The 16,161-nt window shown below is 34.7% G+C and overlaps 1 protein-coding gene across 5 annotated transcripts in view; it reads right to left on the bottom strand.

The window, feature by feature from the left end:
- The window catches only part of LOC109050830 (glutamate receptor ionotropic, delta-2-like), a 367,305-nt gene that overhangs the window by 11,410 nt on the left and 339,734 nt on the right, over window positions 1-16,161 (bottom strand). For all 5 annotated transcript variants that reach the window (XR_006160661.1, XR_006160662.1, XM_042762408.1 and 2 more), the window contains exon 14: window positions 10,656-10,822. Coding sequence is in view for 3 of the 5 variants with exons in the window: in XM_042762408.1 (XP_042618342.1) it covers window positions 10,656-10,822 (167 nt within the window). In the remaining 2 variants the exon portion in view is untranslated. The remainder of the gene's footprint in view (window positions 1-10,655; window positions 10,823-16,161) is intronic.

Here is a 16,161-nt window from a genome sequence, read left to right as displayed (position 1 = left end):
AACATCCACGCACGCAATGCAAATGTTCAGTATTCACTGTAACACACAGGACAAAAACCCTATTTAACATTTATTCAGAAAGCTATTCTTCATTTTTATATCCTCATTCCTGTCTAATAACTTAGTGCAGGAGTAAAAAATATCCTATTGCATTCAGCAGATGGAGAATGTCCCATCCACATTCTTCTATGGACACAGCTCACAGGATTCACAACAAGGCGGACCAATGTTGAGAGATTTGCTTTATAGACCATTTTTAAATGTGCCAACAACATTTATGCATGCAACACTGCCCACATATGTTGCTTCAGAGGTTTCAGAATGTGATAGCAGAGACCTGAAAGCACAATGAGGACTATTCAAGATAACAGCACAAAACATACCAAGGGAACCGTGATCCAGCGCCATACAATGCCAAGTACTGTGACTGAGTAAGCATAGATGCAATCAATGTCCCAATGATCTTTACAGGGCATTGTTGAAAATTAAAGAATTAGTTTACTCAAAAATGGACATTCTGTTATTATTTATTTGCCCTCATGTCAGAGTACTATAAAAAAAAGCAGCATGACAAATGCAGTACATTCCAGGTCTCAAGAAGCAATACATTATTTTTACGTTGTTAATATTCACAAAATAATCATGGTTTGCAAATATATTTTGTGAAAATCTACTAACATTATAAGTGAAAAATGACATTAAAAGTTCACCATGGCTGTTAAATGATAACTCAGCATGAGATTTATTGAACAGATGCAAAAAACAAAACAAAAAAACAATTAATTATAATTGTCCAATTAATTACAAAGAGCCTGCAAGTAACATGTTGAATTATCAAATTTTCTTTCTAGCTTTTAAAATGTAAGGTTTTTGTCTAATATTTATATTTGAAACATTCAAATTTTCTTTCTAGCTTTTAAAATATAAATTTAAGTACTTAAACTTATTTTAAGATAGTCGCCAAGGCAATGTTTCTAGTTTTATAATATCTAATATTATTTATTACTTCTATTTTATTTTTATATCAGCATCATTTCAATTACCATACATGTTTTTTAATAGTTAACAATAACAACACAAACACTGTTTTTGAGTGAGGTTAGATAAATGTTCCCCCATTGTGGAGACAGATATGTACATTTAGCCATTTTAACATTGGTGCATACTCCAATTTATGTTTTCATTTTCCATGGTATTAAACTACTGTGATGAGTTCTGAGATGAGATGTCTTGGTCTTCAGTAACAGCAATTCCTTTAAGACCTCATTTCCACTGGAGGTCACCGCAGAACAACTCCTATCACAGGCATATGGAACGGCCTACCCTTGAAAAATTAGTCTGTGGCATTTATGAGCGTTGCCATGATGGATGTGACAACACTTGGTGGGTCAACATGCTGCGTGCCGCTTCAGGGCTCAGATAATAGGTTACATCTGACCACACTGATGAGATGACAAGAAAGAATCAAGCATGAATTTAAAAGAATGCCTTGTGTAATCATTCTTAGGGAGACATTTTATTTTATTCTATTCTTTCTGTGACATCTTTCAACCCAAGTCTAAAATAAGTCTCAGCCTTCAAGGACTCACATTAGAAAGCCTGTTTCTGACCTTGTGGTTTTCCGGCAGCTGGTCCTGGGCAAATTAACAGTCTCAGTGCTTAATGAATTAACACCCTGTTGTTTTTAACAAATGAGGAGCAGTGCGATCCACAGGAACTAACACCAGGCTCTTTTCCTGCGAGAATCAACTGTCCAGTTTTGCCCTTGAGGATACGCCACATGTTTGTCTTCACCAGTCTCAGGAGAGACATGACAGTATAGACATCTCAGAGGGGACCAGATTTTACCTCGTTTGTTGAGAAGATAAGCCCACTGATGGCCATATGCTGAAAGTTCCTTTTTTTTAGCATGCTCACTTTTGCTAAACTTCTCAAGATAAGTTTTTGTAACTTGCCATTTTTTCATAAAACACTTTAAATGTTCTTTTTCAAAAACCCCATGAAAACAAATCACCTGATGAGAACGGCCTTCTTTCTTGCGTTGATGTATTTCCTACTGAAACAGGAAGTTTGGTTATTTTAGTCCAATGGCAACATCAAAGGCAATTTTTTTCAACTTTTTTATAATATAACATTATTTTTCTGATAGTGTAATCATATTTACAAAAAAAAAAAAAATTCATCGTGGCCTAATGGTTTGACTCCTAACCCTAAGATTGTGGGATTGAGTCTCGGGCCAGTAATACAATGACTGACCATAAATGGCTGCCCACTGCTCTGGGTGTGTGTTCACGGTGTGTGTGTGTTCACTGCTGTGTGTGTGCACTTTGGATGGGTTAAATGCAGAGCACGAATTCTGAGTATGGGTCACCATACTTGGCTGTATGTCACGTCACGTCACTTTTCACAGGGATCCTTGGCATTAAAAAAGTGAAAATCTCTGCACTAGCATAAAGATTAGCTTTATATACTATCTAAAACTATCAGACAAATAAATTTCAAATTTTGATTTCATGAGGTCTTCAAAAATTTGCCCTTTTAGCACATAAAAACGGTTGCTTCCCCTTCAGACTCACACAGAGAAAACAGCTCCACAAAAGCTTTGTCCAAATAAAAAGGTTTTATTTGTTCTTGAGTTCCTTTTCTCGCTAACAGAGTGATGAATGGAGGCAAAGGTGAGTGAGGAAGAGTAGAGGGAGATAAGTGGTGTGTGTGCCAAACATGTTGTGCTCGACTGACAGGCCAGGGCAAAACGCAAACAACAAATTCACCTGCTCCGCTCAGTGTTTTTGTCTTTGAACTGCTGTATCACTGAACAGCCACAGTCAAGGAAGTTCAGCTGGCTGTGGTCCACGTTCAATATCGGGGGCTAAACACAAACACTTGGCCCTGTTAAAAGCCCAAGTCCAGATCAGCCTGATTCTCCATGACAACTGGCTGATCTGGTAAGTGCAACAAGCTTTTATTTAAGACCTCAGTATGACACTGAGCTTGATTCTCTGTCTCTCGGTGTGCCAGGTTGCAGTAGCGCTTCAAACTCATTTTTCTGTACTTCGGGCATAATGCGGGTGGGGATTTGTGGTTCTCTCCTCAGGTCTGTCTGTCATGTAGTCTCCTCGCTTGCCTCTCGGGCCCTGCGTGCTGATTCGAGTGTGGACTGCTGGAGCTGTTGCTATGGCAACCAGCTGGGTAGAAATGATCACGTTATTAGATGTCTCTGACTGCAGGGAGATAAACTACTTGATAAGAGCTGAGAAAACATGATGAGAAAAGGAACGAAAAGACAAAAGCAAGCAGTTTTTCTTTGTTTGTTTTGGAAACGGAGGGAATTTCTTCTCAGCTTATCAATATGAATCAGAACATCTTAAGGCTGCCAGACATCTTAAAAGACTGAGAAAGACAAGTGTAAGTATAATAGCCACTCGTTCAATTTTAATCTCTCTATGCAGACCATATATATATATATATATATATATATATATTAGGGGGCGTAATGATACACAATAATGACGACTCAGTATGTACTTCGGTTCTGAAGTCACTGTTCGGTAAGGGTTTGGTACAGCAGAGGGAGAAAACTATATACATACATATATATATATATATATATATATATATATATATATATATATATATATATATATATATATATATATATATAAAAAAACAGTGGTTTACTGAACAAATTGTCTCTGTCTTTAAATAATTACATATTATTTAAATATATAAATATTAAATATTTTGGCTTTTAGTATGAATATGTTAGCCTTATAGTTATCTATAAGCTAGTGTGCTCCAAAACGATGACAAAATTCGTATTTAGAAGACGTAAGCATTCAAAACTTATCGTCTCTCACTTCTGGCAATATGAATCAACAGTTTTGATGATGTCACCCTGCACTTCAGCTTCTCATCAAATTTTCTGTCTAATCAAATGCTCTCTAGAATCTGAAATGTCCCGTCCCCTTCACTATAAATAGATGCCTAAAACTGCAGCAGAATAGGTCACTTGTTCACAGAATTAGTATTTTCTGTATGCTGAATGGCACGTAGTGCACTATATGGGGAATAAGGATCGATTCAGACAGTGTAAATATGCTTTTCATTGGGTCCAAAGAAGTCTGGATTCACTTTGTGTCATGCACACAGTCTGTTCCGGTCCAGAGACACAGTATCACGGAGCAGATGCGCGAGTTGAACAGACCACAAAATGTATCAGATCCATTTGAATTCTACACAGAATGCTACATTTTATAGCGATTTGGATCAGATTAGGAGGAGAAACAGTTAGACAAATGCCTAATGAGTAGAAGAGATAACACCGGTGCCATGCACCAACATAAATTACACAGTTTTCAAACTACACATCCTCAGCATCATTATAAATCACTGTTTTGCTTAAGTAACAGTTTCATATTGAATCTAAAAGGCTAATCTATTAGACTGTGGCTGTCAAATGTGTACCAACCAAAAAGGCTCCAAACCAACTTGCCAAATAAATGAAACAAAATAAACAATATAAAAAAATTAAAAAGAGGGTGGGGCTGTTCGATATGTCCCGCCCCGTCTTCCTGTTTCAGTTGAAATTATGTCACCACATAGCATAACGCTGCATGATTCTAGGCACCAGTGGACATTTAAGGATACAAAAATCTATATGCTGTAAATTGGAGCCCTTTCACAATACTATAATATTAAAGGTTACAAATAAAAGAGGCAAAACTATTAAATTAACACATAAAGGCAGTTTTTGCATTAACTTCAACAACTAACTTAAAATCATGCATACAACTAACTTATTTGCTAATTATGAATAAACATATATTTTAAGGACCAATTCTCACTATTAACTAGTTGCTTATTAGCATGCATATTACTAGCTTATTGGCTGTTTATTAGTAATTAAAAATCATATAATAGTGTCTTATTCTGCATGACCATATTTCAGATCCCTTAACCCTATGCCCCATACCTAAACTTAACAACAACCTTACTAACTATTAATAAGCAGCAAATTAGGAGTTTATGGAGGGAAAACTTAGTTAACGGTGAATATGTGTTCTCTGTTCTAAAGTGTTACCTTGAAATATAATAATTTACATAGTGGCGTCCATAACTTGTTCTGATGACAGATTAATTTAAAAATACATTAAATAATCAAGACATCACTAACAGGTTAAGTAAAATATGATGAATATATAAGCTAATATAATACATATATTTAATAAAATGCTCCTCTATAGAGTTCATTTCTCTATTAACAAGCTGTGGATACTGAATGACTTGCCTGAGGTAAATGTGATGTTACGGTACAACATTGTTTGCAAACATGAGATCTTTCAACATACCTTCAGATGTTCATTCATGTTTATTTTGGGCTGTAACGAGAAGTAAAGAGGAAGAGGCGATCGTGTTAACTCGCGTGCCACGCTGCCACTTGAACTGAAGCGCTACAGCAATCTGTCACGGCACATAAAAGAGTGTCAAATTTCTTGATAAAATGGACAGAATTTGAAAGATGAGACTTTGTTTCTGATTGAAAGTAACAAAACACAGTGCTAATCACGATTATTGGTGATGAAAATATGTTAATAGGTATTTGTCGTGTAAACACGGGTACCAAACAAAAAGACACATATTGAAAATTCTCGGTACGAATATGTCTACTGTTACACCCCTAATATATATACTTTATATAAAAGAAAAATTAAAGCTTTCTCTACATTCAATGGGGGAATATTCTGGATTCAGTGCAAGTTAAGGTCAGATTGACATCTTTTGTGTCATAATGTTGATTACCACAACACAAATCTACAAACATTCCCATAAAACAAATAAACAAACAACTGAAAAAAAAAGAGCCAATTTATAGTAATGCACTTACAATGGAAGTGAATGGGACCAATCTGTAAATCTGTAAATGTCAAAATACTTACTGTTTCAACAGTATAGCCACAAGACAAAAACAATATGCATGTTAACATGATTTTAGTGTGAAATAAATCCCTTGCTAACCTTTTCTGAAAAAACTTAACACCAAAAACAACATAACATTATAATGCCTAAACTGTAAAAATTATGATTTGCTGAAAGTAATAGAAAATAATTTCAACTCACCCCTCATTTTTAAACAGCTTTACAGCTCAAATAATACAACAACAACTAAAAAAATAACGTAAGTGCTTTTATAAACTTCACATTTCTTCGTTTAAATCTTTCAAACATTGGTCTCATTTACTTCTATTGCAAGTACTTTGCTGTAATTTATTTATTTATTTATTTATTTATTTATTTTTTTTAATGAGGGGCGAGTTGAAATTATCTGTGTGGTAATCAACATTATGCCACAAATGTTGTCAATTGAGCTTATCTGGTACTGAACCCGGAATATTCCTTTAAGCTTAGGGAAAATTCACTTCAATTAGTCGATAATTAGGATAATTAAAGGTGTAATAGTATGGGATATGGGATGTGTTCAATTCTCCTGGCTCTGTTCATGTTGAACAGCTCATGTGGTAGAAATCTTTAGTGTTAATATTGTATTTATTTACCAAGCTCAGCACTTTCAATGGCAGAAGTGTAGTGCGGCTCTGTTCTAATGATTTCTATCAGCTGGACAATGAGTCCAAAATGTCATTTGTTCCCAGCACCATTTGCCAAGGGACTGACTTTGTGTAAACAGGCGACATGTGGCCATAACCAGGCTGACATGGGTATCTGCCCTTAGGAGTATGAGCAAGCTCACATCTGTCCTGGAAACTGACTGGCACTGTGGGCTGCAAATGTCAGGTATAAGCGGTGATCGCTCTAGAGTATGCCATTTTTAATAGGGTAATTGGTCTTCACTCCTCTAATAACCCTGCTGTTGAAAACAACAAGATGCAACTAGATTTTTTACACTTTATGAAGGTAATGTGAGTGGTGGTTGCCTGCACAAAATGCACTGCAATGACACCAAGGTGTTGTGCTTGGTTGCCATGCTGTTATGTTGTTGCTAAGATATTCTGAGTGGTCTTAAGCACATTGCAATGTCATTGCTATTGGGTGGTTGCTAGGAAGTTACTAGGTGGTTGTTAACGGGTCCAAAACAAAACAGTCCAAATCAAAATCTTACATAGACATATCAAATACAACCTGAAAGAGAGCACTCTCCTTACTTAAAACCCTAAGCCTTCATTCAAAACACCCAAAATACCTCCTTCTTTCCCTCAAAATACCACTTTATTTCACACCCTTTATCCCTCTTTCTCTCACAATCAATAATGTGTAATTTAGAAATCAACCTAAGAAATAATGATTTTGCAATTACCCATACATGCCAGATTATAAACCACTTGTCCTCAATAAACAATAAACCCCCTGATATTTCTGGATTGGTAGCAGACTACATTAATACATTTACACACAAAAACATCTGAGAACATGTATGCACACAGACCAGTTGTGGCTGGCAATATTCAAGAAGGGGAAAACACAGATATCATTTATCAAATGGCAAAACATTACTCTCAAAAGCTGCTTCTCAAAATACCAGTAAATAAATAACTTAAAAATATTTGAACAAGGTCAGAAATGTGTTTCAATAATATTTAAAGATAGAAATATGCGAGAAAAAACATTATAAATGCTAAACTAAAAGTGTTACTACTTCTAGCACACTTCTCCCTCTCCTCCCTTCTCCTTTTCCCTCCCTAAGCACAAAAATACACCGCTCAAAAATACACAGTTTGAAATGCCATACAAATTCGGGCTGCATGATATTGTAAACAACTGGCATTGTAAAAATTTTCTGTGAAATATATTGATATATATTTGAAAATAATTAATCATTCTAGAATGACTTAAACAATATAGCACCTCAAAAAAAAATAAAAAAAAAAAAAAAAATAAAAAAAAAAACCTAAAAATCACCATATTAACCTTTTTTTTTTTTTGTTAAACTATACCATTATTTTATGAAAAAAATAATTTTAAAACCAAACAATTAACAAAACCAAACTCAACTCCCCCCCCAACTCTTGTTTCTGGCCCATTCAGTATGACTATAAAATAATATTGATTTTTATTTGTGATTATTATTAAATAAAAACAAAATAAAATGAAAACATTGTAATAATACAGTAAAATAAAATAATTAATATTTAAAAATAGAATATATAAACGTTTTACAAAAAATTATAAACACTAAACCACCTACATTTTTATACAATGTTTTCCTATGAAAAAAAAATAAATGTACTCACATGGCTTGGATCACATAAAACCAAATAATAAGCTGTAAGACACATAACAACATATAATTTATTTCGATATGCTGTTAGATGCTTAACACCGTATCATGAGCTGTAAGCCATATAGCGATATCGATTTTATTTCGATATATCCTGCAGGCTTAATACAAATTGTAGTTTATCCAATACAAATAACATGCTGCTCTCATAGACTTCCACTAAAGCACAGCATCCAATAGGACCCCCCCCCCCCCCCCCCCCAAAAAAAAAATCAACATCTTATGACAGTATGCTATAAATATGGTAGTTTTTTTCTTACTAAAATTTAAGTTCATAAACTGAAGAACATATCCAGTGGGACTCTATGGGCTGGACATCTACAGAATTCTACAAATATATCAAAATTTAAATGTTCAGAGAATTATGTGTAATTTATACATTTTTTCTTACTAAAATTTAAATGTTCAGAGAATTATGTGTAATTTATACACAGATTACTCAAATACAGATAATTTGACAGGTTGTCATAGTTTTTATGAGATTTCAGATGCTTCTGTGCTTCCTGTGCAGTATCCTGACCAAAACACATGCATTTAGTCCCATGCAGACAACACATGGAAGACTGTGGTCTGTGATTTGGAAAGTTAAAAGATCTTCAAAATCCACTGAATTTTACAGAGAACAACTGTACCTAGAGGACAAAGTAAGTGATTATGGTGCACTTTCTCTACAGTACGGTTTCTAGGGATATTCCTTTTGGTACCTTATTATAATTCAAGTGTTTAGTCAAGTTTTCCTCTCTTTCTCTTCCCTCCGTGGGCTACTTTACTCATGCACTATGGCAGCTGTGTTCAGCTACTGCACTAGCATGTTCTCTCTTTAGACTCCCGGTGATGAGTAAATGCAGAGCATGTATCGACTTTTAAACCAACAATGGGACCATCACTCCATGCTATCATATTTTTCTCAGTCTGTCACTATACTGGTATTTCAATAAAGCGATTTCACTCAGAGTGAGCGATTTAACATGGCATGGATCTCTATTCAGCTCCCTGTATTGTAGCAGCGGAGCAGAAAAAACATGTTCCTGCCATTAAGAATTGTATGTTGATACGTTTGATCTCCATTCGTGCTGTATTTACTGCGCAGAAGTACTGCCTCATAGGTGAGGTAAAAGAGTTTGTGTTTTTACTTCAAGAATCGAGCTCAACTGACTTGCTAAATTTGAAAGCCTTTTACAAAACACTCTCATATAATTCTGCTGTGCAATTTCCTTTCCATTGTTTCAGAAACCACAGGAAAACTTTTTCAATTGCTGTATTAAAATTAAAGTTGATGGCTGTCCAAGACCACAACAATGACGGGGGTAAAATTAAATGTGCATGTCAATCAATAGCCTGTTTACGTTAATAAGGACCGCACACCTTTAGTGGATTTCCGACAACACACTTCTCAGCACATAGACAAAAAGAAATAAAAAGAAATTGTGAGGTCCAGCAGGGAAGTGTTTTTAAAAGCACTCATTAAAAGCAGTGAATTTTAGCAGGGGAGACCATGGATAGTTGTAACACTTTTACATAGACATCTGTAGAAACAGTTTTTATGTGCAATTTATCTCAAACTTATGCATAATTTTCTCATATTTGTAAATAAATATAAATTGGGTTGATTTTAACACTAACAGAAAATATGGACTTTAAACGTAATTTTGTTTTGCATATGCATTTATTTTAAACAAGTGTACTTTTTTATTCATATATATTTATATTAAAATTAAAATGCACTGAAAATCAAACACCCCAAACAAACCCAACCCAATTCAAATCAATCAATATAGAAAAAAAAAAAAAAAATTAAACATAAAAAAAATTAAAATTAATTTTTAAATAAAAATGTAAAAATGTTATTCTAAAACAACAAAGTAACTGAATAATATAAATGAACAAATATAAAACATGTTGGCCTACACACTGTCCTATTTTTATTTTTACATTTTTTTGGTCTTTGTAGGTCCAATAGAAAACGAAATGCTACAAACTCACGTCTGCTCAGACATGATATTTATAGTTTTGTCCTTACATTAAGTGAAAGTTTTATTCTTTTTTTTTTTTAAAGTGCTGTATTTCAAATCACTTTTTTTTGTACTGTACTTTTTTTGAACTTACAACTTCTAAGGGTATCACTCATGTATAATAGAGATTTCATCCCTGCACCTACTTTCTAAGTGGTTAAAATGACTGTTACAATTCAGTCCGTGTTTAATCCATTCTCATCCTCCCATATTTGAGAAATTGATTTTAAATCACGAACTCAGACTTTAAATGGCAAATGGAAAATTCCTTTGAAAAATCACTTCTTGTATAACAGCAGGGCCCCAGAGACGACTGGCTACATATGTATAATAAAAATCTCATCATACAGTACCTCTGAGAGAAGATGTCCCTGTAGGGACTGCCATGCTGCATCGCGATGCCGTAGCCCCTGTCAGCCACACTGTTGCTCACGGTGTAGAGCGAGCAGTCCTCGTCATTAATGGCCACATACTCCAGCACAGCTGCATCCCACACAAATGCAAAACGTCCGTACTTCACCTAAGAGGGTGATAAAAAAAGACACAAAATAACAGGAGAGTTATGAGAGACGTGATTGAAATCACGCTCAAAGAAAAACAGAGAGGCACCTGAGGATGAATTCAAAACCAAATCAGGTGGGAACAAACTGTCCATAAATAATGCGACCAGGTGCTGGACGTATTAGCAAAAGTGGCAAGTCCACATAAAGCTGCACTGCTGAAAAACAATCACGCTTGAATTAAATAACATCCCAGAAGGCTCTTGCTACTCTTCTACCATTAATCGTTTAGTAAGTATGGATGAGAAGTGATGCACAAGGATGTTTTACATCTTCAGACTCTGTCTGCAGAGTCGCCGTTTCTAAATCTGACTTCTACCAAAACAAAGTTAGCAGAAAAGACCCTTACTACAATATAGATCTCTAAATACTTGCAATATTTCCTCTTTGAGTGAAAAATGAACATTTCAACAGCTAGAGAGTTTTATCTTAAGCCCTATGAAAGAATTTAATTCTAAAAAAGGCCTATGTTTATTCACAAAGATATCCTTGAACAAGTCAAGTGAAAGATGGTCTCTTTCCTCTGAGAGAACATTTCAAGGTTACGAAAGCCTTGCATAAAAAATCAATGTGCTTTTAATGAAAACCAGAGAGCTTTCTTTTTTCAACTCAAGTCAATCTGCAGTTCAACATCCAAGGATATATTTCATATGACCTCGTTCTCAGATGAGGTAAACTGTTAATGTAAAATATGCACGTGGATATTTTGGTGGTAGACAAGTCTGACTTTTTAGGCAGAAACATTTTAATAGCCTGCTCATGAAATTTTCAGGCATTTCAAAACAGTCTGGAACAGGACAGAGCTAGATCAGAGAGACTGCCTTCAGGGAAAATCGCTATTAAATGAGTAAACATCTTATTTACTCCGAATGGCTTACCAGACATAACGTGTAACTACAGGTCAGTCTGCTAAAACACTAAAATGGGCTTTGAGTGGCTCCTGGCTTCAGAAAACACTGAGAATATTCTCACATCGAGAGCTTATTGTGATAAGAGCAGCAGTCATTTCACTGTATCGAATGCAGATGCAGCTTCACTGCTTACAGATATGAAGCTGCACCGCAGGCTTCAACCGATAACTCTTCCCCTCATTCGGAGTCCCTTCTAAAGTGTTCAATTTGCTTGGGTGCTTGTTTTAAACTAGAGTGCAGAGCATTAGAAATATGCCTATTAGAATTTTTCAGTAATATTAATATTAATATGAACATATTAAGAAATTTATGTTGCTTGCAAAAAAAAAAAAAAAAAAAAATCTTTTCACATTTACTTGCTTTTCAGCAAATCAGATAATGGCTGTATGTCACATCACCTAATTAATATTCATGAGCCATGCTAATATCTTTTTAATGATGCATGATATATCAGTACTTTATCACCTACTGGCCAATAATAGAGATATTTTTAAAACATTTTTTTTTGGTTTTGGTTGATATTGGATATTTAACTGTAAAATAATTTTCCCAATTTTCCATAATCTAACATTAGCTTTAAGTTTATTTTTAAAAACACTAATAATGTGATGCATGAATTCATTTGAAGAAAATACTACTGAATTTAAAACCATAAAAATAATCATTTAGAAAAATAATTTAAATATCTTACAGAATAAACATGTAGATTTTAACAGATGGTTATGTCAATACTGGTTCGGTGTTAAATCACTGAATTAATATTCATGACCCATCTTTGTTTTTTTTTTTTTTAATGATGCATGATATATCAGTACTATATGAACTATTATTGACCAGTATTAAAGAAAATGTTTTTAATTTATTTTTTTATTTATTGGTATTGGTTGATATTGGATATTTAATTAAATGAAAATAATGATAAAGAAAAATCGATTAAATATCTTACTGAATGAACATGTAGATGTTGATAGATGCTTATGTCAAAAAAAAAAAAAAAAAAAAAAAAAAAAAAAAAACATTCATAATTATTGAAAATTTGTGTACTCTGTATGCAACATCTCTGTAGGAGTGTGTATTTATCTTTTATGCTTTTTCACAGACACAGACAAGAAAAAATAAAAAAAAAAATCATAAAAGATCTCACCACAATGTAAGAACATTAAATTGAGAAGCTGAATGAAGATTGTTCTGTTATACTGGAGGCCTTTTCTATTGATTCTAATTCAATTGAACTCAGACAGCAGAAGAAAAATTGCCTGTGGCATAGTTGCAATTGGTAAAATTGCCACAACTGCATTATAATGGGCAAGTGTCACAAAAGGTGAAAGAAAGAGTAACAACTTCTTGACCCGAATCACATTAAAGACAGGAAAGTAAAGCATGTCTAGGTGTCCTGCAACCCTCCAACCCTAGCACTCAAAGGGGTTGTGCTTTTAATTGTGCCAAGCTAATTATTTCAGGCCATTTTCTCTAAAACAAACAATGCTCAGTGCATCCTAATCGGTACATTGCTTTTAAAGGAGGCATCAAGCACATGCCCTCATTAGATTCATATTCACCCATACAGTACATATTCAGCATTTCCTCTAAACAACAGGGCACTGAATTTAAAGTTATGTGTAATGTGGTAAAGTAATGTGGTTCTCGCAACGCTCTTGTGGTTTCAATGGCTTGGGAAAATGACAACACTCTATAAAACCAGCAGGACTCTTCTGATGTTTGGTGAGATGTAAGCCCTATAGTATGAAACGAATCAAAGCTTTTATGAAATCAATAACTTCCAAAAGGACACAGCTGCATATTTTGACGAGGTACAGCGGTTGATTTTTTCTTTCTTTCTTTCTTTTTATTTTTTTAAACCTAGTTCAGTCGAAGCTATCCAAGTGAATCATGTACACATTAATACTGCTACACCTTTATTGCAAACGCATATTTAATTTGAAAAGAACAGCTCAGAGAAATATTATATCTTCCCCAGAACAGCAGTAAATGTGAATGATAAAAGGATATATAGATATTGCTCCACCATTATCTAAGGCATGACACATATTTTCCAAAATGCAGCATAGTTTTACTTCTTTCGCCCACATTTGTTAAGGTGGAAGTGTAGTAGGCGTAATTTCAGATATTTTCCAAATGAGTTTCCATCCACATACCTGTATTTTTTAAATATGAATAGATCACATTAAAAATGCTAGATGTGGATACAATATGTGCATATAAACGTTTCTATTCAAGACTACATGTGCATAAACAGCGATGGAAAGATGATGGAGTTATTGAAATTCCTAGATGCATGTCAAAAAAAGTCATGTGACTGAATAAATGACTCATATGATCAGCTGACATGTTGCTCAAACATAAAACATCTGTGGTGTCTTAAACAGTTTCCATGGAAGTTACCATCTTATTTTCCTGAGCACATGGCATGGAAATGCTGCCTTATTCACGTTCTTTGTGATATTCATAATTAAATTCACAACATGGATGAAAACATGCCTATGCTTTCATTTTTTAGCATTCATCTGACTGGTTTTGAGTTGGAGGGAGAATAAGTTGGATTTATGTACTCAAGATAAAATATAACTGGTCAAGTTCCTAATCAAAACATTAAGATAACAATTCATAACCCCCCCCACATTTATTCTAAAAGGAGATGAAAAAAAAACTTCTTTATTCTCCATCTTAGTTCTTAGTTTAAAACCCTTTCTCAGGTTCTAACTCTAAAAAGTCAAAAGCATAAGAAGCTTCAGAAACCGTGCTCTAGAGAACCTAAGGAAGTGTGGAGAGAGGCCCGCTTCAATTGATGAAGGAGGACATTCCTGCTGAGTGATCATCTCCCAGGACAACATTACTGAGAGCCAATCAGCTTTGTCCTTGGCTTTCCTGCTGAGACTTCTTCAAAAGGCCATGGCTCAAGGTCCCAGAGGCCATCTTGCCAGCCACAAGACTTTGTACAGAACAGCCTGACCTCCATTAAGGTCGGCTTCATTCTGTTTCGAGAATTGTTCCCCAGTGATAAAGTGGGCTCTCTTTCCTTTCTATCCAAAGCACTTTTTCATTAGATCAATTTATGTTTAAAAGATCCATGCTCTTTCAGATTATTTTTAACCCATGATTACTGCCTTTACCAACACAGGCATGTATTTTCAAACAGATCTAAAATAAAAATGTTTGTATAATTGCTGCTTGCCTCAACTGATGTTGCTTATGTAAAATAATAAGAGGAAAAATATCATCAATTCAAAGTTTAACTGAGCTGAACTCCCTGTCACATGAAAAAAAATCATGAGGAAAAAAAAAAGAGATACTTTAAATTATACTTTGCCTTCCTTTAGAGATGCAAAGTGGTTTGCAGTCCTTTTGCAGGTCAGCTTTAACCAATGTGCTGCTTAAAAGAACGTTCACTAAAACAATGAAAATTCTGTTATCATTTAAAGAAGAATGTTGAATCTGTTTTTGCATATTGAATATATAATATTCATATAATTAATTAGGGATGCACCAATCCAATACTCAGTATCGGTATTGCTCCAATATTGCCATTTTCTGACGGATTGGGTATCGGTCAGACGAGACCGATCCAAATCCGATATCGTGCATATACTATTCTGTTATTGTTAAGCCCCATTAAAAAGGGAACTGTGCCACTAAGACAATATAAATGTCCACATCTGCATGGAGCAGAGAACCAGTCAAATGAATTTTATATACAGAGAGCATTGAGGAGTGTCATTAATTAGCAGTTTTTAGAGAGGGACAGCTGACCAACGCTCTTCACAGGCTCTTACATAGGGTACACTGAAAGCTCGCACCCAGGTGGCCTGTGCTCGAATGTGCACTCGATGGAGATAACATGGAGAGACACCAATATGTGACAACTTCCTCTCCCGTGTTTCCTCTCCTCTCTAATTGGCTTTGAGCTGTCATTAGTACTCTCTATCCTACAGAAAACTAAGGAAAAGCAATTAATAGTCCATCACAGACCATATGCAAAAGGACGTACCTTCCCAAATACAGGATCTATAAGGGAGAGAGGAATAATTAGGCACAGATGTTTGAGAAACAGTCCAGGACAGCTCACTGAGCTAGAACTGAAATACTGTTGCTAATGGGATATGGCATGAATCTTTATTTTTTCACTTCTCTTTTTCAATCTGTTGTTTTGCAGTATTACAAATACGGTCTTAACTCCTTACAGACTGATCTAATGTGAAGAATAATGGGGATATTTCAAAATATTCTGGCTTTAAAAACCAGAGATCTTGCTTTGCAAAACCAAACCAAACCAAGCTTGTAAGATCACCTGATCACAAAAAAAATAAACTAAAAGCACAATTCACCAAATAACTCAACTTCCATTATAAGTTTCTCTTATTTATGAACAA

Source organism: Cyprinus carpio, chromosome A8 (genome assembly GCF_018340385.1).
Source record: "Cyprinus carpio isolate SPL01 chromosome A8, ASM1834038v1, whole genome shotgun sequence".
NCBI classification, from domain to species: domain Eukaryota; kingdom Metazoa; phylum Chordata; class Actinopteri; order Cypriniformes; family Cyprinidae; genus Cyprinus; species Cyprinus carpio.
Note: the sequence above shows the minus strand (reverse complement) of the source record. Positions and strands in the feature narration are given on the sequence as shown.